Source organism: Lissotriton vulgaris, chromosome 11 (genome assembly GCF_964263255.1).
Source record: "Lissotriton vulgaris chromosome 11, aLisVul1.2, whole genome shotgun sequence".
Lineage (NCBI taxonomy): Eukaryota > Metazoa > Chordata > Amphibia > Caudata > Salamandridae > Lissotriton > Lissotriton vulgaris.
Window position 1 is genome coordinate 748188636 of NC_141699.1, and position 24801 is coordinate 748213436.

Genomic DNA, 24801 nt, shown 5'->3' on the forward strand with positions numbered 1-24801 from the left:
CCTATAGCTGACATATGTAAGCAGCTACATGGTCTACACCACTCACATTTTCCAAACATTATTGTGTGGATGTATTAGCTCATCAAAAGCTAATGTAGGACAAGCAGTGCTAAAAACACTTTTTCAAACGACTTCAGCACCCTCTGCTTTGAGAATACTGCTATACAATCCATGCAAAGCATGTGTATCTACAGCACACATGCCTCGAACCGATTATGTTACTTACCCTGTAAGCATATGTTCTTGGCAGGTAGAGCTGTGTATTCACATGCACCCTCCCTCCTCCCCGGACACTGTGGTTGTTGCAGTTCTTAATATTCACTTTTCATATGCATGGACATCTCTGTACTAAACTTACTTACTCCATTCTCACCCTCTTGCAGGAAAACAATCTAACAATGGAGTTGATGCCCATGCGCACTGTAACGGAAAGGAGAAATCACCTTACATCGTGACTGAACAAAACTTCTTCGAAGAAAAATAACTTACAAACATCCGAACCCAACAATAGATGGCAGGAGTATGAAAGGCATGTGAATGTACAGCTCTACATGCCAAGAACAGATGCTTACATGGTAAGTAACATAATCCTTATGTTTTAGCCATGCATTTGCATATTCCGCCCTTTCAAAGTCCAAATCTTTGAGGAGAAGGCGTGCCTTGTCTTAACTCCCTCCATATTCCCATATCCCCAGTACCTTTATGTATGGACTCCATTCTACCACATTCTGCTCCAAACTTGTTCTTTTTGCTTTCCGGCAGAAAATTGTCAGCTGCCAAAATAGCTATTATTTCCCCTCTGACACAATCTCTAAGGTCTCCCACAGCGAGGCCAAGGACGTCTCCCCATTTTCATTGTTGCAGAGTAAGTCATCAATTGGTTTGCACTGAGCATCGACTTTGGCCGCAGACTTCTGGAGTATATCCCTGAGCCTTCAGCTGGAGGGTCTGCTTTGGTGTTGGTCAGTCCACAGTGTTAAGTAGAGGGGTCATGATCTGATAGGAACATGGGGTCAATGTGGGCCTCTTGTACGAAGACCTGCATCCCAGGGGATGCCAGGAAATGGTCAATTTGAACATAGTTTTTTTGAGCTGCTGAGTAGTATGTATTCCTGTGTGCTTGCGGGGAGAAGTTGCCAGACATCTTGGAACCCACAGTCGTCCAGCCAATGAAGGATCTTCATTGAGAAGGCACCAATTTTGCCATAGTGTTGGCTGGAGCGGTTCAGGACATTGTTTATAACCAGATTCAGATCACCTCCCACCAGTATGGCCGTGCCTGGGGATTGTAGCACTGATGATAGAGGTCCTATGAAAAAAAATTCTTGGTGCTTTTTGGGTGCATATATGGAGGCAAGAGCAAAGTGTAGAGTACCGAGTTGGACTTGGTATGCAATAAGGCATCCCTTGATTTCTGCCATCCTGGACAGGACCTCACCCCAAAAACTCCTGGAGAGCAAGATCGCCACCCACCCTTTCTTCGCTGAACCTGAGGACCAGTGTTGACAGGAAAACCAACAGGATTTTATTCTGTGTTCATCTTTGGGAAAGGAGGTGGGTCTCCTGGAGGAGACATATGTCTATGCGAGAGTGCTCCAAGAGGGAAAAGGTAGTGGCTTGCTTAGTCGGGTTGTTGAGACCTCATACATTGAAGCTCAGTATTTTTATTTTTCAGAAATGTGGGGAAAAGTAAGTGTATGGAATCTGCCCCCATGTCCCTCCAACAGCAAGAGGAGAGTAAGGCTGAAGGTAGGCAGCCTTTTTCCTGTGCCTGCTTAAAGGTGCCATTAGGTTGAATAACGTGAAAGAGTCAGAACAAATGAAAACAGTTCCCCAGCGACATTGTGATCCGAACTGTAACAATAACATGTCCATTAGTTATGGTAAGTCGTGAGGTGGGTATGAGCCAGGTGGACAGGCCGAGTCTGCTCTTCAATAGAGAACGTTATCCAAAGGGCACTCTGCCGCCACAGGTTGAAGCTATGAGAGCCGTCCCTGATATGAATCAGTTGGTGTAGGCACAGCAAGCCATGACAGTCCGTAGTCATACAGTGGGCTTGCCAATACTGGTGGCTAGGCTGCCCAGCACTGCCTGTCGTTCTTCTGCACATTCCTTAAGGCCAGCTCTTCAGTGTTTCCTCCGCCTGCTACTTTTGTGCCATTGTAGTGGTCGCTTGAGTGAGCCCCTTGGAGATCCAGACAACTATAGCTGAGGTGATTCAGAAAAGAGGTTAATTATATAGCGGGCTTCCTTAAGTGTCTTGGGTTGGTAGCGTTGAGGCGAAAGAAGAGTTAAAAGGGGTACCCCTATCCGTAGGAGACCTCTTTAGAACAACGGAACTCGGTGATCGGCTTCAGTTCTCTGCCTCTTTGGACAGTGAGTAGTGAGATATCTTGGAAGAGACTGATGTGGTGTCCTTGAAAGTGGACTGCTTGCTGGACTCTGGCTTTCTGCAGGATGTCTTCTTTGATTTGAAAGCCATGGACACGAGCCAGGATGTCCATAGGTCTTCTTTGAGGACCACCTATGCGATTACCCGATGCCCTCCGTCTAGTCGTACATCCGAGTCTTCCTCCCAAACTAGAATCGAGCAGAACAGGGCCTGTGTGTATCCTCAGATGTTGGAGCCCTCAGAGCCCACAGGTTTTCCTCTGAAGTGAATATTATTACCTTGGGATCTGTTCTCAAGGTTTTCCACTTGGGCCCGGAGTTCGTCTTGTTGTTCATGAAGGCGAATGATCTCTTGTCAGAGCATCTCTACCTCTTCACCTCTGGCTTGTTCGCTGTCCTTCCGCGAAGAGACCCGATCACCCATCGAAGACGGGTCCTGCCTCACGTCCACAATTCTTGAGAAAGGTCTCTTTTGAGGTCTTGTATGTTGGCTTTAAGAGAGTCAAATAGGGAGGCTAGGAAGGGCCTAGCCACCGGTGATTAGTCAGTCAGGAGTCTCCTCTGTGTCCGGTTGTGGTGGTCGCTGCTGAGTCGAGTCGAATTTTTGGAGGCAACTGATGTAGAGCGGGTGAGCCTATCCCGCACAGACTGATCAAGTCTATTCTTAGTGGCAGCCATTTCCTGGAGTGTGGAGTCAAGGAGCCGAGCCCCCAAAGCCAAAGAGGGCTCAGCCAGGCTGTCCTCCCCACCTTCGTGAGGCCCTGTTTCAAGACCTCTCCCCTGGTCGCCTACCACTATCCTCACTGCGTTGTGTGACACTTCCAGTCATTTAGGGAGAAGCGGGTTCAGCCAACCACTGCTGCAGAGACGATTCCCTGTAGGCAGAGTTGGGAGAGCCACCCCCAATATGGTCACAAATCTTCCCAGACACTCCAGAGTGCCCGCAGCTCGCCAGTCTCCAGGTTCCAGGCCTGGTCCCCCGTGAACGCGACCAGTCCAATAGCCAGCGAATGTGCAGGGATGCCTGACCCCACACTCAGCTCCTCAAGGGCCAGTGTGTCTCCCCCAGCACACAGAGGCGGTAGCAGCTGGGGCTCACCATCTCTGCAGTGTGTTGATTCACCGCGCCGGTCTAGGGGGGGCGGGTACACCAATGTGCTGCTCTGTAGTGGATGATCCTCGGGTGCCGGCGCGGTGGGAAGCTGACATGCAGCGCCGACGGCCACTCCAGGCCTCTGGAGGCTGCCATCTTGTGAGGCTGTCGGTCAGCTGTCCCGGCAGCCAGTCTGTGGAAATGAGGTACCTGTGGGCCCCAAACAGCACTCTGGCTGGGTCTACATGGTTTGCGAGTCCCAGAGGACAGACTTTCCGATCACTATCTGCACAGGAACGCTATAGCGACATCCGTGTTTGGCCTGAGCAGCAGAGGAGCAGAGAACACGTCTTACTTCACTGCTATCTTGGCCACGCCCCCCAGTTTTTTTTTCTTTAAGAGGCAGGTCTGCAAACCAGCGGTAGGGAGACATTTCCTTGCTTACTTTAGAGCCTCTGCCCCCATTGCTAAACCTCTGTTTTCCTATACAGGTAGTAACAGATAAACTACGCTGACAAGAGCCTATCCACAAGTGCGGTTATGGGTTATTACATTTTAAGTACCACTATATCCAAAGATAAAATGCAATTGAAGTACTTCCAATTAGAAGATGTAGTGTAATGGCCAAAGATGCCAGCTTTGGAACTAGGGAAATTGGTTTGAGTCTCTGCGTTGGGTCAACATTCTGTGATTCTGGGCAAATCGCTCAATTCCCCGTGCCTATGGCTTCACAGCTCTTTTAGATGGAGAATGATGGCTTTTCAAGGAGCCCTAAGTATCCTTTGTAGTCTATGCCTACTATGAGACCAGGTTTATAACGTGTTAGGGACAATATAACCAAGGTTATATATTTTATTAAAATGTTAATGTTGCTTCAGTGGCCTCTTGTGTTCTGCCTTGGGAGTTCTTTCACCAGCAGTGCCATCAGCAGCATCCCCCAGCCTTACAAACCCTCCTGCCTTGATTCTAACTGTAAACCATCAAACAGAAGTTGCGGTTTTCCAATTTGAAATGCAGGTTGCTGCCCATGGGTGTGACTAACTCAGGTAAACTGTGATAGGTACAGTGGGACTTTCTAAATAGAGTGAAGTTTCCACCACTCTGCTTATCCTAAAACACCCACTGCTTTTCAGTGTCTACAATGTTCCCTTCTCACTGTCTATCCCCTACAGTAGTAACAAACAGCAATTGTTATTCGGTCACATTTATTTTCACTGCCATGGCATAAATAAATGTGGCCCGATAATATTATTTAGTGCTACTGCACTAATAAATGCACAATCACATGTTTATTACCCCAGTGAAAAGGTCCAGTTTGTTATCAAAGTAAAACAAAAATGTCATGAGAAAAATACTTTTTACTGCCTCACAGATTGCTTGTAACAGTTACTTAACAAAGCAAGATTTCTCTAAGCAATCACAAGGTCTCTACAGTGTGATTTTATCATACTGCACGTATTGAATCACTTGCATCAGGTTTTGGTTAAATCGTTTTTGATAAAACAAGTACACATGAAAACAGCATCACGACATAAACCATATGTTTCTGGCATGTGTAGCTGGAGATTACACATGCTCTGCATTCTCCTGCCATCAAGTGTTGAGCTTGGACTGGTGGCACTTTTTTTTCTTCAAAGACGTTTTTCAAGTCACAAGGTATAGTGACTCCTCCTCTGATTGGTAGTGTGCATGGGCATCTGCTCCATTGTTGCATTGTTTTCTACTGCGGTCAGGTGTGGACATGCATCGCTAAAGCTCCAAATTGACGCCGCATGGTGTTCTTTTTCGAGACCTTTCGGTTCTTTCACTTCCGTTGGCAAAAGACGAACATTCTTTTTTACCAATTGGTTCACTTCCATCGTGGTTCCGTTGGTTTTGCATTCAGGAGCCTGCTGATGCCTCGTTCAGAGCCTCATCCCTCTCCGGACTTTCTCATCAATCTTTGTCCTCCAGAATGCGCAGACCGTGATGGAAAGGACTCCCTTAGAGTACTGTCCACAGTATCACTCGAAGTACCTGCAGACAGATAATGTCCAGGTCTGCAAACTCTGCTTGTTGACAGAGCATGATGAGACCTCCTGCCTTGCTTGCCCTGCTATCCAGTCCAAAAAGAACTTTAGGTACCGGGACACTCGTCGACTTGCTGGATGTACCATAGCACAGCATCAATGATGAAGACACCCCAGACATCTTCGGTGAGGACGTGGCAGGAGAAGCAGAGGCCGACCTTTCCGCTGACCAGCCTCCATCCTTCAGCACGGAGCTGAGATCACCCTCTGGCTCCGAGACCAAAGATCAGCAGCTTCAGCCAGTCCAAAGTCCAAAAACGTCGACCATGAGTATGATTGAATAATCTTGTTCGCATCCACCATGCCTCATAGACTGCCCTTGAGCCCACAACCCAGCCAACAGCTTTATTGTCCACCACTGCCTCCCAGCTATGGCCAGCACTGGCATAGGCTTTGAAACCTCCCCGACTCCCCTCCCGGCGCCGAAACAGTTGCCCAAGACCCAGCCTTCCTCGACACCAAATATTTCCTCAACGCCGGTACAGAAGGGGTTTTCGAAGCTAAAACAACCCTCAGTGTCCTTTGAAACCAAAATCTACTTCGGTATCTAGTTGACCATCGACAGCTCCTTTTTCAGTAGACTCTGAGGAAGATGGCCATCTTATTCTGCAGCTCCACCAAGAAGAGTTGGACACTTGGCAGAAAGGACTCTTTATTCACCTGCAAAAAGCTAGGATTTCTGCTACGCCGCCAATAAAGGTGCAGGAGATTCTTCCTCACAAATGCAAGCTTACTTTTGAGGACCAGCTAGCTCTGGGGCCCCCACCTCCTCCAAAGCTGGGAAAACATCAAGATAGGGGGCACTAGTCATCTACTGCACTCTGTGCCTCCTCATCCTCCCTCTCTACCACCTTCACCTCCTTCTCAGCCTCCACCACCACCACCACATAGGCACCTTCGCCACCTTTGCCAGAGGGTTCCTCACATTCGTCCTATGGGGAGGGTAGTCTTTTACATATTCTAGATCCTTAAGATACTCCATATGACCCTAAGCCCCAGAACGATCCCTAGGACAATTATAACATCCTACCCAGGTGACAATGACCCAGATTTGTACCCAGCAGCGCCATCCCCTCTGGATGTTGCCACCTCTTACCATGAGGTTATTCACAAGGTAGAGCGTCACACAATCCCAGAGGCTTAGGATGAACTCCTTATTGAAACTCTTTCTAACACCTAGCGTTCCATTCAATATCTCTCCATGTTCAAGGCCATGTTAATGGCGCTTAGGACACGTTTAAGGACTCTGTGAAAGCCAGAGTGACTACTCCAAGGGTAGATAAAAAGTTCAAGCCTTCCCACTCAGAACCACCTTACATAAGGGCTCCACCCCACAAGACTTGTTGGTTGTGCATACTACACATAAGTGAGCTAATACCCAAGGTACTAGAGATGCACTGCGCCAGATAATGAGAGTTAAAAAAATCGATGTGGCATGTAAAAGGGTGGTCACTCAATCTGCCACCCACTGACGCATCACCAACTCTGTCGGCTTACTCGTTAGATATGATAGGACTCTGTGGGATGAAATGTGGAACTGATCCAACATCTTCGGGATCAGTATAGACAGCGAGCACAGTCGTAGAAGGCCAAACTATCTCTAATACTACCATCATATGTGCTCTGGACGCAGCTGACTCCACCGCCAGAGGTATCAACTCCAATATCCTTATTCGCCGTCATGCCTGACTCCTTGTCTCTGGCTTTAAGCCAGAAGTTTAGCAGCATCTGATCAACCTGCCCTTTGATGGGGAACTCTGATTTGAACCATAGGTTGATCAGGTGCCAGAGAAAATCAAGAAAGATATGACAATGGGCGCTCTCAGTCCATTACTTCATGGGTCCTTTCGCAGGACCCAGTATCGTGGTAGTGCCATAGCCCCAGTCCAGAGGGTTCAGCCTCCAGTTAGAGTCAGCACCAACATTATTAAGCCTCTAAAGGCAATGGCAGTGGTGGTGCAGCAAAGGAGCTGCTCCTGCCAAACAGTGGCTCTCTCTCCCTTCCCCTCGGACCACGCAACACCTGTATGAGCAGCGTCGTGATTGCTGTGAGCGGCCTGTTGGCTGCTCAGGCAGTACCTGGGAGCCTGAGCATGTTCTCCACTGGGCTCTGCAACACAGCCAGGGGGAGAACATGCTAAGGGCGCATGACTGTTTGGCCAGTCCAAGAGGGCTGGCCAAACAGTCATACGCACGTAGGGAGTGCAAACCACCCCTCACTCTGGCAAGCTCAGCCCCGCCCCAACCTGACCTGACTCTGAGTCCTGCAAGGAAAAATAAAATGATAATAACATCCTATTATATTTTTATTTTTTACCCTACTCAAAGAGCAGTGAGGCAACATTCCTCTACCTTAGCTGAGGATCCTCCACAGCTTTTTTATTCCCAAGAAAGGCTTATACAGAGTGCAAGCAGGCAGCAGTGCTTGGCCCACACCCACATCACCTTGGATCTTTTACACTTTCTAGATTTCACTATTAATGTGGTCAAGTACCACCACTAACCTCTGCAGATACAGCTCTTCCAAGGGTCTGTTCTCCATTCCGTCATTGGGAAAGCTTATCCCAGCGTTGGCCGGATTCAAACCTTCTAGAGTCTGCTGCCTCTTTTTCACCCAAATCACCGCCAAGTGGTCAGAACAGTGATGCACCTTCTCGGCATGATGGCTTTCTTCACCGGCATAGTTCTCCGCGCTTGCTTACATATGCGTGCCTTGAGGCACAATGGTCACAAGCGGAGGGTCTCTGGGGAAGGTCAAGTATTGATACAGGCTAGTACCAATCTTTGCAGTGGTGCAACAGCAACAAGCTGTTGAAGGGCAGGCCCTTTCTAGATCCAGTTCCCCAAGTGACCATTACCACAGACACCTCCCTCACAGACAAGGGAGCACATCTGCAGGATAGGACTGGTCAGGGCCTGTGGATACCCCTTCGACAGGGCTTCCTCATCAAATAACAACAGTTATTAGCTGTACACTTAGCTCTCAAGGCTTTCTTCTGCCAGGTGCATCACAAGGTAGTCCTGGTCAGAACAGACAACATGACTGCCATGTACTACCTATGAAAACAAGGAGGCAAGCACTTTTCCCAACTCTCTATGTTAACGCAGAGTTCACCACAGAGTACATCTGTTGGCAGAACACCTTCTCAGGGTGGACCACAAAACTGCAGATCTGTTCAGCAGGATACAGTAACAGGTCCACTAGTGGGAACTCCACCCACAAGTCCTAATCCCATACCTCCAGCATTGGGGGTTTACTTATGTAGATCTGTTCGCAAAAACGCCAAATGCCCAAGCTTCGCCTCCAGATTTTAACACCTGCAGTCCATGGGCAACACACTATGGATGAACTGGTCAGGGATTTCCACTTCTTCTACTACTTTATTATGTAGTTCAAAGGTTACCATAAGCATCCCTCATACTAATCCTCACCCAATGAGACAATAAAGCTCCCAATGTTCGGCCCCCACCCAAACTCAGTAGCTGAGAGAGCCCTTCATATACTAGAAGTTAAAAGGGCCTCTTGTACTATATCGACAGGACAAAATAATCTTGTAAGGCGCAACAACTATTTGGTGGCTACCCACGTGCATTCAAACCAGCTGTGCCAAGGCCAAAATACATCTCCATGCTCCACCAAGGCTGCGTTCTACTCACAAGAAGGCAGTCTCCCTGGCCTTTTTGGGTATTATCCCAATAGATGATATCTTTAAGGCAGCTACCTGCAACCCCAACTTCCCCCCCCCCACCCCCACACACACACAAGTTCATCAAACACAACTGTGAGGATGTGCAGGCACACCAACAAGCTTGAGTTGGCCAGGTTGTACTAGGTGCATTTTTTCAGTTGTTTGCAACATCTTCTAGTTAACCACTGCATAGGGGAGAGCTCCTTTACAGTCTATACAGAGCATATGTATCTACAGCTCCACATGCCACAAACAGAAAATGTTACTTACCCTGCAAGCATCTGTTTGTGGCATGTAGTGCTTTATATCCACATGCGCTTACCTTCCTCCCCAAAGCCTTCAGTTGTTGCAGATACTTTACTTTTCTTTCTACATTTACTTAGCATGACCATCTTCTTTCACTTCTGTGCTCTATCTCTTACCTTACCCACCGCATGGGAAAATAATCTAACAATGGAACCAATGCCCATACACATTACAAGCCATAGGAGGAGTCCTATGCCCTATGACTCGAAAGACTTCTTCGCAGAAAAACAAGTTGTGCACATCTGAGCCCAACACTGGATGGCAGGAGTATGTAGAGCATGTGAATCTATCACACTACATGCCACGAAAAGGTGCTTACCGGGTAAGTCAAATTTTCCATGCTGATGAATTTTTTATAGAGATCAGGAGAATCATGACTCAACTGGGGCTTCAACTTTAGCTAAAGCACAATGTTGTCACCAGTGTTTATTTATGATTCAGACACACTTTCCATGGCAAAGTCTTTTTATGATTCCCCATCACTTTTGACCCTTAGGACGAATTTGCACAAACATTGGCAAATCACTAAGTCAATTAGCTAAGGCACAACATTCAACTTTACATGCAGATCCTTGGAGGGCAAAAAACTTAAAGAAGGAGAGATGTTTAGTGTAGTGATTTTCCATGTTAACTCCCATGGAAAATTTGGTCACTCCTGCAACCTGAACCACTAAATGGATTTACACCAAACTGATGTCTGCCCAATATGCACAATCCCTTGTAGTTACCAATCAGAGTGGGTTGAGCCCATGTTCAGGCTCCAAGCCTGCAATGGGCAATGTTCAATGTAGATTGGGCATGCTGCCTAGCCTGCTGCCTGCCCCAGCACCTTAATTTCTCCTTTCTCATCAAAGCCAGACACTCATTTTAATGTTAAGAATTGCTTATTGTTTTTGTTGTTTTCAGTGCTTGAAACTAATGACACAGCCGTGCACAGCTGGGTTAGTTTGCAGTCAGGCCCTGATCTCAACCTCCAGTCGCCACACTACTCCCAACGCCCATACGTTTTGGCTGTGCGCTGTGGTTTTGGCCCCAGTGCATGGGTAATTTATTTATTTATTTATTTATTTACTGGTTTGTATAGCGCTAGGAATAGACTCCCGCAGGAGTATCTCCGCGCTTGTGACAGCCGGCCTGAGAAACTATGGAGGTAGCAAAGATATTAAATGTATTTAAGACAAAAGATCTAGATCCCGAGAAAAGGGAAGTTAACTAAAATGAACTAAACAAGAACGTTTTCAAGTTCTTTCTAAAACGGAGATGGTTGGAACATTGTCTCAATGAAAGTGGGAGCGCGTTCCAAAGATTAGGACCCACCACAGACAGGGCCCTACCGCCTAGCCTGGTTTTGCTGATCTTGGGTACATTTAATTGCAGCTGTTCGCTCGACCTAAGGGTGCGGGCATGAACATATGGGACAAATTTTCTAGCCAAATATTCTGGTCCTAGTTCATGAAGACCTTTATGAATGATACAGCAGGTCTTGAACTTCACTCGTAGACGTATAGGCAGCCAGTGAAGTTTGTGTAATAGAGGTTTAGATGGAGATCTGGGGGGTGCATTGAGCACCAACCTGGCTGCTGTATTCTGCACTACCTGCAGACGATCTAGTACCTCTTCGTTTGCACCTGCCAGGAGACCATTACAATAATCAAGACGGCTGATCACTAAAGCCTGAACTAAAGTTCTCCTATGGGAGTCAGGAAGGAAAGGGAATATCCTACGGAGGAGACCTATCATGTGGAAACAAGATCCCACAGTGATGTTGACATGCTGTTTCATGGTCAACTCCGATTCCAGTCGTACCCCCAGGTTCTTGATTATTGATTTAGGTTCAGGGACTGGGGCTAAGTCCAGTGGCCACCAATCAGGGGACCATTGGACCCTGGCTTTACCGAAAAGCATCACCTCGGTCTTCCCAACATTACATTGGAGAAAGTTGGAAGACATCCATCGCGCTACTGCCTTCATCCCATCGGAGAAAGATTGTATAATCTCCGGTGTTAGCTGTTTAAAGGGGAAGAGCAGCTGCGTATCGTCAGCGTACGACACTGGGCAGAAGCCAAAGGCTCTGGTTATTTCTGTAATGGCACGCTCCTTCACGCAACTCACTGTAGCCCACAATCCCACAACCCTTCTTACGTGCATGGCCTGTGGCTGTACACAGAGGAGTTGGGCACAGGATTGGGCTGTGGTTGTGCATAGAGGGAGTTGGTCTCAGGGCCTGACCTGTGGCTAGGCAGGACATCCAAGTTCTAGTGGATGTCTCAACAGTGGGCTAGGCACAGGGCCTGGCCTTGGCTTTGCTTATAGTTTTTATCCCTTTTTTTACAGTGTCTAAAACTCATGACTCCGAAGCAACCTCATGTTTATAGCACAAAATGGCAGTCAAATTCAAAACCTGAAATGGGTGTTCTCACACTTGAAAGCCCGCTCCAACTCATGCAACACAACAGCACTCTTTTCAAAACAAAAGGCATAGACAAATAAAAAAAAAACTTTTCAATTGAAACCCTGTCTCAAACATAACTATATAGTGGCTATCACAAGAGTGTAAAATGTATTAATATATAGATATTGAAATTTGATTAATATTAGATGGGTCCCAGTGAAATATGGAAAATAATTTGTAGTTCTCTGTGAATTAAGTGTCATCATCATCATAATGACAGAACAACAGCCCCAAACCACAATGCATACTCCTATTGTTGTTTAGTGTTTAATAAAGAAAACATGCCCATTATTAACTGCAGTAAGCAGACAGCAGCTTAAGCAGTTTCTCCTACAGACAGAAATGGGATGTTAACGAATCAAAGAGTGTTCCTTTCTAAATCTGTGCATTCTTGACTGTATAATTAAGTATTTTTAGTATCCTTTTTGACAGGCATTCAAACAGTGTAGCCCAGTATTGCACTTACTGTTCTAATGAATACTTTCTTGGTTTAAATAAAAAATCATTTTAAAGTTAACTACTATGAAATAAACATGTAATATTAAAAGAAATACATAAGGGATAACATTTGTAATATGGCCATTCGTTATTTACACTATGGACTTTAGCAATTTCATGCTTCACTCCCCAATTTTTGCTCACCTCATTCAAGCCCCAGTTAGACTTAACAGGCAGACTCTTATCATTAACTATAAAGTTGAAATCACTTTATTCTTTCGGAGAATATGTTGGCTGTCCATTGAAGAAAAAGTCAAATTTAGATTGAGCAGTCTAGTGTCCAAAACCATGTGTGCCCATCTTCGTACCATCTTGGAGGAATGAGGAAGCTCAGAAGTGGGGATTCTGTTATTTGAAGTACCAAGGTTCAGAACTGCCCAAGTTCAACGCACGTCTTTCTCAGAAACCGCAAATACTACCTGGAACTCTTTTCCTTTTGATTGAAGTACCAACCATTAATTCATGTCCTTCATAAGGTTTTTAAACCCCCATCCATTCAGTTATATCTGAAATAAGAATGCCTCTTGATTTTCCAACTAAATCATTTTACCATTCAAATCTGAGCTACCTGTAATTGGTAATTTGTTGTATGCTTTGCTCCAATTGTATGTATGCATCAAAATATGCAGATGTTTTTTCTAACATAAACTATCCTAATACATTTGCTTGTGGGAGCTCTGTAAAAAACTGTGAAAAACATAAATAAAAAAAGAAGTACAACATAAGTATCCCGTAATAACAGTTTCCCCACTACTTAAAGGTAAATCAAAGCACCAGAAAGAATCATACTTGCACACTCCTTCTACAAACACGACCTAACTGTTTCAATTGAAAATTGTTTTATTCTCAAGATGAAAATGTGAAAATGTTAGCTCTTCTACCCAGTTTTTTCCTCTCCAAGTTCCCTCTATTCTGAGGTCTTTACATCTCTGACATTTTTTGTCTGGTCTCCCTTAGAGCTATAGCATGTAGGGATTTGAACTCTCATATGATATTTCCTTGCTACTAGATGGCATTTTTTCAAGGAGATTCAGTTATGTAAATCATTGGACCCCTTCTCATTTATATACACTTTTTAAATAAGTTCGCTTTTAATACTGTTTATGTTCTAATAGTAACATTCTTTTTCCCCACTTTGCTAATATCACCTTGCATAGGTTTTTCTCCATTCTTAGTGTAGTCATATTACTTGGGAGTTTGTGAGCAAGAAAGCTGGCCAATACAACTCATACCGCTCTTCTGTGTTACTACCAGGCACATTCTTAACTAGTATGAAATTGTTATTTTTTTTGGTTCATATGTACAGTTCATGTACCTAACCAAATAGTCAACTTTATCTTTCTGTTTATTTTATTGCTGTCACCAGAAGTCCTCAAAATCTGAATTCAACTAATAGGATCACATGTGTCCCCCTTATTGTATCCATAGTCATGAACTTTTTTGATCTCATGTCAGCCAGCTTTGCTGAACGCATTTTCTATTTTTTGATCCAGTTTGTAAACATATTCCTTTTAACTGTTACCATTAAGTAAAATAACGAGTTTGGGAAACTGTGTTGGTCACCAAGCAAAATCAATGTAGAACTAGTCTCATTCTCCTCCTGTAATGTGTGGTAACAACCTTACCTGCACAAACTCAAACGTTTGTAATCCTTGGGTCACATGACCAACATGCACATTATGTGTCTGGACTTGTTGGCAGTGCAACAGCTTTAACTATGTAAGTAGAAACCATCTTGATACTTGATATAATCCTGTAACATCCAGCAATGATGGCAGACCCTTCGCCCACATTTCCCACGGTCTGTCTCAACTTTCCCTTCTCAATTTTCCACAACAGCTCTAGACACTTTCTTCTTCATAGAGCCCATCAAATACAGCTAACCTTCCAGATTTCATTGAAACCTTTTCAGATATTTGAGGTAACATTTTGTATCTGCTGTAGATCTCAATCTATTTGTTGAATTTTTAGTTTTTCACCTCTAAGCACATCACCTAAAAAAGGTACTCCGCACCCTAGCTACATGTTACAGACATGTTTCTGGAGCAGATGCATTTATCCACTGCTGTATTTTTCCAGAGAATCAAGTGATTAGCATTACGACTCACCTTGCAGAATCTCGATTTGCGGCAAACGATAGCAAGTTAAGTGATTGAAAAATTAAAGAAGAACTGCAGACCGCAAAAAGAATTTCAGGCATTAGGGACCTAACCAAGGGAAGACTTGATTAGCTGGGTGGAATGGAAAGCCTTAGACTGGTCTACTGAATTTGACAACACAAAGTTATATTTCGTGCTAATTTCTATTATTTATTTGATGTATAGCATTGCACAACTGCATATTCATTCAGTGCTTAATTTAAACTTAAAAAATAAATGCCGAGGCCAAATGTTTTACTTAGGAGCCCACCACCTGTGTTGCTGAGGGCCAGGAATCCCAAACACAAGGACTGCCTAATTTTGATTCCACCTCCTGCTCCTTTTGTGCACTACCTGACATTTCTTGTCACTTTATCTCACTTTTGCATGTTCTTTTAAATCCCTACTTTCTCCCCTTTCTTATCTTTTTCTTCCTCTTTCTTTCTTCCTTTGCTGCATTTCTAAATCTAGCTCTGGGTCATAATTCAACAATTAAAAATATGTTCCGCCCCCAAGAAATCACTGCCGGTGCCAGACACCAGCATAAAATAAGAACTGTGCAATTTCCATTACCAATTTAACCAACTTTTTATTATCCTCTGGACTTAAGCGTAGTGTATGGACATTTATAAAATCGAAAAGTTTTTTTATAGGACCTAAGTCAAAACTTAAGGGGTAACAGAGTTCTGTATTCCAGTAGTGTCTTCCGCTTTAAAACCATAATAATTCCTGTGCCCAATGTTCACGAAAGGCTATTAATCCACTGCTTCAGCTCTGGAGTGTCACTGCATTACAATGAAAATTGAGCAAATAAAAGATGGTTAAGGACACAGCAACACTTGTAGACAACTTATAGCTCTAAAGAGGTGTTTTCACAAGTTGTATTACTGCATTAATCCCAAATGCTGCTTTGAAATCAGTCTGCAGGTAGTCACCAGGACCTGAAGTTTAACTGTAATGCACACACATCATCAATTAAGAAAAAGGGGCTATGGGTTTCTTCCATTTCACTGAGTGGTCTGTTAAAATTCGCGTTAGAGCTGCAAATGTTGTAGAATGAATTATTGGAAAAAAATAATTTTATCAGAGTTTTTTTTCTTTTCTTTCACTCATTTTCTCAACAGCCGGACTGCTTTGGCCACTTTCCATGAAGGAAAGCACAACATCTCCCACATGCACATGGATACAACAAGAGGGATTATGGTGACCTGTGGTAGTGATCGTCTTGTCAAGGTAAATAATAATATTATTATTAATTATAGTATTGATAATATTAGACACATACTTGCTTCCTAGTGCCTGTAAACAAGTTCTTCACATAGTTGTGTACAGGCCTAGGGGGTCATCATTCTGATGGCAGTGGGACTGCATCCAATGGCTCATCAGAACTGGTCCCACCGTCATCTGCTGCTGCGGTCCGACCAACGCATTACTTTGCTTGCGGGTAGAGGCAGCAGGCAGAGAGAGAGTCCATAGCTTTCCGACGGGCTCAAGGAACCCCTCAGGGGGTCGGTAATCTCTACAATAGAGGCAGTTCCTTCTAAAACACTGCCGCAGGGATTGCAATGTCCCTTTCCATCTGCCCTTTCATGGCAGTTCACCCACCATGAAAAGGCGGCCAGAAAGTGACTTTGGGGGCCCTAGTGGGTCCCCCTTTACCCCTGCCCCACCACTATTGGGCCGCATGGTGCCTGCCACACAGTGCAGGGATATTTTTTAAGTCTATATTTTCTATTGCTGCTTGTGCTGCGGCCCACAGCACAAGCCACAAAAGAAAATATACACTTTTCGAACGCCATGAAGGCTGTTACATTGTAATAAGGGCAAGGGGACCGCTGGCTCCTTGTCGGGCGGTTCATCTTCTGCTACTTTGTCGGTCATTAGAGTCCTACTGTCATCGCAATGATGGCCTTAAAGTGAAACCACACACAGATAACTGAATAATTGTGGGTAGTATTGGAATAAGGAAGCTGAGTCTGACACTAAGGTCTAACATCTCGCAGCCAGGAGTATCAGCTGGTTATCCAGCTGATACTCCTGCCTGGCCTTTATGTAACCCTGGTGATGCTTTGATTTAATTTGCCTCAGTGCTCATGAAGGCCATGGCAGGAGGCAGGAATAGTCTAAACAAGGTTTAAAGCGCAATGTTTTCTTTCTTCTCCGTTTGCTTTTCCTTAACCAGTCAGCAGTAAATAGGAAAATGTTTTGAGGTTAAGGAAGGGATCTGGGTTCAAACTTGTAATGTTTCAAGTGTTATGTGGTCCCACTTCCTCTGCTCCTGGAATTCGATAAATCACTGTTCATGTTTATTCTGCTGGTCGTATTGTACTACTACTATAGCATTTGTGGCCTTGTGCCTCACCTTTTCCAGTGCAGCCTCATCATTTTGTCCTTTGGGCATCTATCTTTTCAGAACACCACCTATCATTTGGTTTCTCCACTGCTTTAAATTTAACAGAGTCCTTACTAAAGTGTTTGACAATTATGCTAACAACTTCACACTCAATGACATGAATCTTTGCACACTTCTGATGTGCACAGCATAGTTATTGCCTAGCTTGATAAGGATGTCTCAGGAATACAAGGTAACTGAGACAAAGATGCTCAGGTGGTGAATACCCTTCCATCAATGTGTGGACCTGTTTGTGAACGTGTTGAAAGGGTGCCAGACTTAAGATAAAGAAATTTGGGGATTTAGCTGGAATCGGCCAACTCTGTGGCCAGATTATTGAGTACTTCTGTTATCATTCATCAGCATGCCTAGATGTGTACCAGTGCATTTACTGTCAGGCCTTACATACCTGTTGAGTCTGTACAAATGTCTTGTATGTGGTTGCGGCTCATTTCCATTCTCCACAGTTTGGAATACACACGTTCCTTTATCTCGATGACTGGGTGTTGAAGGTTGGCTTACCTCTGCTAATGTTGGATCACCCCAAGAGCACAATTAGTAGGTGATTTTGGACATGATCCCTTCGAGGCCATTACACCTTTCACAAAACGTTCAGCACTTTCAGAATGTGACAATGATATTTCTGATTCTCTTAAGTTTTGAAGCGGTTGGGTCTCTTGGCCCCCGCATTGTGTTAATTCCACACCCACAGTGGCATATGTGACTACTCCATTGATGACTTCTTTCCAAGTAGATTCTGAATTCCCCAGAAGGATCTCAGGACCTATTGTGGTTGCTAGTGTAGGACTGTCTAACCTGTTGGTAACCCTTTTGTCCTCCAGCAGCAGTTGACACTGTCGTGATGGATGTTTCCTCCATTGGTGGAGGAAGACATCTGGGCTCCATGCAAATTCAGAATCTCTTGTCACTCCTGTACCTGAGGTGCCACATCAGTGTGCTCTAGCTGCAGGGGGTTTTGTTGGCCAGCAGGGCATTAATGCCTTCAGTCCACAGTCGTTCGGGTTCAGATCCCCAGCAACAATGTGATTGAAATGTGATATTCATAAAAAATATTGTGGCTTGCATTCTTTGTGCCTTTAATTACTAAAGTTGTGGCACTGGGGTCACAGGGCATTATATCTCACTATCCGTGAGTCATCTGGGAAGCTCGCTCAGTGTGCTTGTTGATGATATGACCAGGTGCCATGTAGCAGCTCATGAGTTGCGGCTCCATCCAGCACAGCTCATTCAGTTTTAACCCTATATGCATGTTTAAATGTGCTCCTCTTTGCCACTTATGAGAACACGGAGTGCCCTCTGTTTTGTGCCATGCAGTCTTCTCTGCAAGGAACCCAGGGAATGTTCTCACGTGAAATACATTCAATCTTTCTTACACATTTCCCTTGAGCCCCCTGGTTCCATGTATTCTAAGGAAGTTGTGCGCATTGATATTGATTTCACTAGATTGGGCAAGTAGGGTTTGGTATTTGGCACTCCTCCAATTGTATTTGCCCTCCTCTATATTGTTGGCTCAGGGAGGACCTCCTTTCACTGTTGGGCGTCAAGGTACTCCACCCAAACCTTAGCTTACACCTTTGTGCGTGAAGATTTTGAGTGGAGCAATTTACCTGACTTCGATCTGCCCTTTGTAGTTGTGGACATCATCAACGCTAGACCCCTTCCCTTCATAAAATCTATTTATTCCGCTAGTGGTCATGCTTTAAGATGTGGTGTGGCGAAGAAAATAATGATCTGCACAAGGAAACGTTTTTTTGGATGTGCTGCAGATTTCACTTTCTTTAGCCTGGCAAGGCCTTGGTCTGGGCACTGTCAGCCTTGTCAGTTTTCCTTTGTTTGACTGATCAATATATCTGTTTTGAGGCAGTTTCTGAAGGGTCACCCCGATGTTCTCCTCCCTTCTCAGTTGATCATACCTCAGTGGGACCTTTTTTTTTTTTTTTTAAAGCTTTATTTTTCAGTTTTATGCATACATGAACAAGGTATACAATACATTGTGGTATATAGTATCAGCAGTAACAGAAAATATATGCAGTATGACATTTAGTATATGTTACATTCACTGGTGCAGGTGATCATTGGAATGTGGGCGGAAATTGAAGACACACAATAAGGTGTTCAACAGAGTAATTTGCAGTACATAGAAATCTTCGTTACTCTGAGCCCCTACTCAGCACAGATAGAACTACAGTGTGGGTGGCAGATAAGAAAGACTTTTCAACCTCATGAATATTTGTCCCAGACAATGCTTCTAGCCGACTCCCTCAGGAACGATACCACTAGCTGTCTGTGATTCATGCTCGGCTCGTTTCTTGGCAATGTAAGTCTTGTATGGACCCTTAATGTCCACTGGTCGCGAAGAGCTAGGGACCAACGTAGAGTATTCCTCGCAATTGATATTGCAAAACGCTAAACTGCGAAGCCATGACTGCAGTGAAGGGGCCCTTTTGCTACCCCATAGTAGAGCAATCTCCCGCTTAGCTAATAGAAAACCTAACGCTGCCAATTTCCTGACCTTCCTGGGGAAATTAACCACGTATCCCAACAGAGCGATCTCAGGAGTAGGTAGCAGCCTCATGGAGAGTATGTCCCCTAACGTGGTGTGTACCTGAGTCCAGTATTGGTGTGTTTTAGGACATGTCCAGGAGAGGTGGGCAAAGTCGGCAAATGGAGCCAAGCATTTCTGGCAATGGTGGGGTCTGGTACAGTCTATCCTATGGGATCGTGCAGGCGTGTGGTACATTCTGCGGAGAAACTTAAAATGAAGCAACTTATGCCTGCTATTCAATGAGACCTCTTTAGTTGCCCTGCAGCATTGTTCCCACTGGTCGTCTGTAATAGGCCTTCCCAAATCCACCTCCCAAGCCGTGCATACTTTAACATCAGAGAATGGTCTGGACGTCCCACATTGCTTGTATAGTTTTGAAATCAAGTGTGCGCCTGTAGGGCTTTTGATAAGCAGGGTCAGTGGTGGGGCTGGCTCAGGGGCCGATGGAAAGGAAGAGAACGTGGCCCGAAGCATGGAATACTGTTGTAATTACAACATGAGGCGGAGACAAGGTATGAGTTCAACAGCTTTAATATAATACAGCGAACACAGCTTCAGCGCACCCGCCGCCTTCAGCAAACAACTGTCAACTGACAGGTCAGTGTGCGCCTCGCTCCTTAGAATCTTCTCACCATAACATTCCACTGTGGCGCGAGGAGCGGAGCCACAGTGTAAACAAGATCACAACATACCCCCCATTCCTCTACACGCAAGTAGGGAACTTGAAAGGACAAAGGAGGAAGAAGAGAGGGAAATGATAGAAAAAGACTCAGTTAAAGAAAAGGCATAAACACAGGACAGAGGGTAAAGAGTCATCCCATCATGAAATCATGCAAGTGTTGAGGAAGTCTCCTGACCCGCAAGGGTCTCTGGTAAAATGGAGTGCCTTGAGGATCATGAGACTCCTCGTTTGCGGTAATTGCCCTTTGACTAGTGCTCAAGTTGTCCCCACCGGGGCCCGGTGCTCTTGTCTCTGCACCGGTAGGAGCACTGTTGAGTAATTGATGGTCATGAGCCAACATGTAGCTAGAACATGCATTCTTCCTAATAAAGGTTTTTGGAGAATGGTCTTGTGAGCAATACTTTGCTACACTACGTAGGTTCCATTTTTCTCCATTAGCCATCACAACATTAAAGGGATGCACCTTCCAAACTTTGAAAGGACCACGAAACTTGCATAGACCTCTGGCCCAAAGTCCGGATCAGACTTTGACCCAGTCACCTACATGGATGTTAGTCGAGTTCTTCTCCTGGGTGTGTCCTTTCATGGAAATGTGCATAGTGGTACTCTTGCCACTACTTCTCACATTCTACCCTTCTACTAATTCTCTTATCCATGGAGGCACTAATTTAGAAGTAGGTTTTCTGCCCCGCATGGCAATGAAGGGAACTACACCTGTAGTGGAATTCTCAGTTGTGCGATAAGCCCAAACTAATTCACTCAAAGTGTCATCTATGTCAAGATTATTGGTGAGAGCTAAACTTATAGCTCCCTTAATCATGCGATTGGCCCTTTCCACAATTCCATTGGATTGCGGGTTGTACAAAGCGGTGAGAGAATGTCTGATGCCACACTCATTAAGAAATTCTCTGATTTCACTGGAAGTCAATTGGGTCCCATTGTCCGTAATGAGGACAGTGGGATAACCTTCCTCTTTGAAAATCATGCTTAGTACTCTAATGGTAATTCTAGTGGTTATTTCTGGGAGGAGATATACAAAGAGCCATCTGGAGTGGACATCCATTACGACCATGCCAAATCTTTTACTGGGGTGTACACCCGGCATAGGTCCAATAAAATCTAGGCAAATACTGTGCCACATCACACCTGGGTCATGGATGGAACTTGGGGCAGATTGAGGTCCCACCTTAAGTCTTTTCTCGCTCTCGCAACACTCACTGCATCTCTCAACCCAATCAACCACATCACTATCCATAACTGGCCACCAGAATTCATTTCTCAAACGTTTCTTTGTAATGGTTTGGCCCAAGTGTCCTTCATGGGCTAAGTCAAACAATCTCTTACGAATACCAAATGGGGGAATTATCTTATCACCGCGCATGATAACTTGTTCTGCGACAGTGGATAACTCGTCAATGACCGCATTGAAAGGTCTAATGCTGGTCGGCAAAGTGCTTTCCCTACGTCTGCCCTTCACAATGAGTTTCAGGACTCCTTTAAGAACTTCATCTTGAGACATAGCCTCTGCCCATTCCTCTTTTCTGACAGCACCACAACTCCACTACACCACATCGTCCACATTGGAGATAGCTCCTTCTCTCTCTCTCTTAGACACACCAGTCTTGTCTACTACTTCCCAGTCTAAGGACAGACGCGACATGCAATCGGCTTGTACATTGCGCCATCCTGAAATGAATTCAATGTTAAATTTATATTCCTGTAGCCTGGAGGCTAATCTAGCAAGTCTGGCTGACCCTTTCCCTGTTCCACCTGGAGACAGTATATATATATATTTTTGTTTGTTTTTTATAAAACTGTTTTTATTGTTTTTATCTGCATAAATCACAGGTTGTTTACATTCATAATGCACAATTAGGTTACTTGACCAATGACAATTATTCAAAGTCACCTCCCCATACATTTGAGCAACATCACTCATGACCTTGGGCAATTTGTTTATAATTATCACTCTATTCTTTCCCAGAGTCATCATCCGAACTGCCTCCATCAGAGTGGAGACAGTATTTTTAACAAAGGTTTGTGGTCAGTGCGTAGCAAAAATCTGTGGCCCCATACATACATTCTGAAATATTCCACATCCCAAGCAGCTGCCAAGGTTTCTTTTTCTATGACTGAGTAATGGCTCTCAGTGGGAGTCAAAGTGCGAGAAGAGAATGCCACAGTTTTCTCACTAGCGCCAACATTCTGCGATAATACAGCCCCCTATGCCAGTGTCACTTGCATCCACAGTGATAATAGTTTTTGCATCTACATCAAAAGGAACCAAAATGCCTGCATTGCATATTTCTAACTTGATGTTATCAAAACATTTTTGCTGATCATCTTCCCAACAATATTTGACACCTTTCCTCATGAGTACTTTAAGGGGTTCTGTTTTGCTTGCAAAGTGTTTTACAAACTTTGAGTAATACTCAATTAGTCCATTGAATGAGCGCAATTGGTCTCTATTAATAGGAACAGGAGCCAATCTTATAGATGCTAGCAAGTCTCTCTTTGGTTTTACACCATCAGACGAGATGGAATGTCCTAAGTACTCCGCCTTAGTTGCAAGAAAAGAACATTTTTCCATGCGTAATGTTAAACCTGATTCCAGTATCCTGCCAAGGGCATCTTTCAAGGCAATATTGTGATTGCTCACACTGTCACCAAATACCAAAATATCATCCTGGAAATAGATGACATTTTTTAAATCTTTGAAGACTTCTGTTGCCATTCTCTGGAATACACTTGCAGCCAAGCACAACCCAAAGGGCAACCTGGTAAACTGAAAATTCCCTTCATTGGTGATGAAGGCTGTCAAGTGCTTAGAGGATTCATGCAAACGTATCTGATGATAAGCATGACGAAGGTCAAGCTTTTAGAAGTATTTGGTCCCTTTTAACAACACCATTAGTTCATTTATGTTAGGTAGTGGAAAAGTGTCAGGAATGATGTTTTGATTCAAACTCCTCAAATCAAGACAGAAACGTAAATTTCCATCAGCCTTCTCCGAAATTACAACTGGAGAAACCCAAGATGAGCACGCAGTCGGCTCAATGACTCCACTAGATAGCATTTCGTCTAACATTTCTTCACCTCCCCTCGTACCATGTTTGGAACTTTCCCCAGCTTGTGTTGGACTGGAATTGCATTATGTTTGAGCTTTATTTTGTGAACGTAGCCCCCCAAATTGCCAAGCTGATCTCTGAAAACACCTTTACCTCCCTCCAAAATGTCTTCCACTGAAAGGTCGTCCACCACCATGACTTGTTCAACAGCATGTGGGTCAATTCTAATATGAAGGTCATATTGGTGATGCCATCCTAAAATAGGTGGGCCAGTTTCAGATATGTACACTTTACCCTTGACAGACCTGTTTTTAAAAGTAATACCAGTTGGCATGTAACCTAGTATGTCTATCTGCTCGCCTTGATACCCACCGGGGTTAATATCTTTGGGTAATAATTTTTTGTTTGGCCATTCCTGCTTGAAAAGTCTTTTAGGTATGATGGTATATAAAGACCCTGAATCAAACATTAGATCAACTTTCCTCTTTTCAATGACAAATTCTGCTTTGGGCCTGTGTCTTCTTCTATCATTTAAATTGTGAGGTTCAGTGAGGAGGACTTCTCCATTCTCAGCTACATCATGTAAAGAAGGTTCAACACACAGGATTCTATAAGGTCTGTATGAACACTCATTAACATTAGACTCTTCAGACAGCATTGCTACCTTTTCTTTGTTTGCATCTCTACACATTCTTTCAAAATGGCCCTTACGTCCGCACTTTCTGCATTCTTTCCCAATGGCCCAACACTGCTTGGAGTCAGACATGTGATAAGCGCTTCCGCACTTTCCACACGTCCTACTGCTAAACCTATTTGGATACATTCTACCACCCAACGTATTTTTTCCACCTCTGAATCTACTAGAGGCAGCTACCTCCCCTTCACAACCCTCAACAACAAAAGTTTCACTCTCATTAGATATGTTAAGCTTAGATTCCCTGCGATCCATTTATTTCATGCAAAATTCCGACTCTTCAACTATCTTAGCAATGTCAATTGCATCCTTAAGAGAAGGATCTTTGGCAGCCCATAAGCGTTCCTGTGTCTTTCTGCTCCTACATTGAACAATCAGTTGATCCCGAATCATTTCCTCAGTCATAGGACCAAATTTACATTTTAAGGAAAATTCACGAAGTCTAGTGACAAAGTCATCAATGGACTCTCCTGTTTTTTGAGGCTGAGTATAAAATTTGTATCGTCCCATCACTATATTAGTTTCTTTGGCAAATCTCAATTCCAATCTTTTCCGTGCCTCTTCATTAACATTCTCAATGACTTGACCACCTTCATTGTTTGCAGCAGGTAAGTACTTAAAAATATGTTGTCCTTCTTTTCCTAAGTTGGTGAGTAAAATCGCTTTTTTCCTGTTGCTACTGTAATCCTGCGCATCCAAAGCTTCCAAATAGATGTCAAACATCTCGATCCACTCATCCCATTCTATGCTTGGGCTCCCTGG

The 24801-nt window shown here is 44.3% G+C and overlaps 1 protein-coding gene across 1 annotated transcript in view; it reads left to right on the top strand.

Moving 5' to 3' along the window:
- WDFY1 (WD repeat and FYVE domain containing 1) overlaps nucleotides 1-24801 on the top strand; it is a 385159-nt gene that overhangs the window by 325074 nt on the left and 35284 nt on the right. The window contains exon 11 of the mRNA XM_086943866.1: nucleotides 15762-15870. Within this exon, the coding sequence (XP_086799992.1) occupies nucleotides 15762-15870 (109 nt within the window). The remainder of the gene's footprint in view (nucleotides 1-15761; nucleotides 15871-24801) is intronic.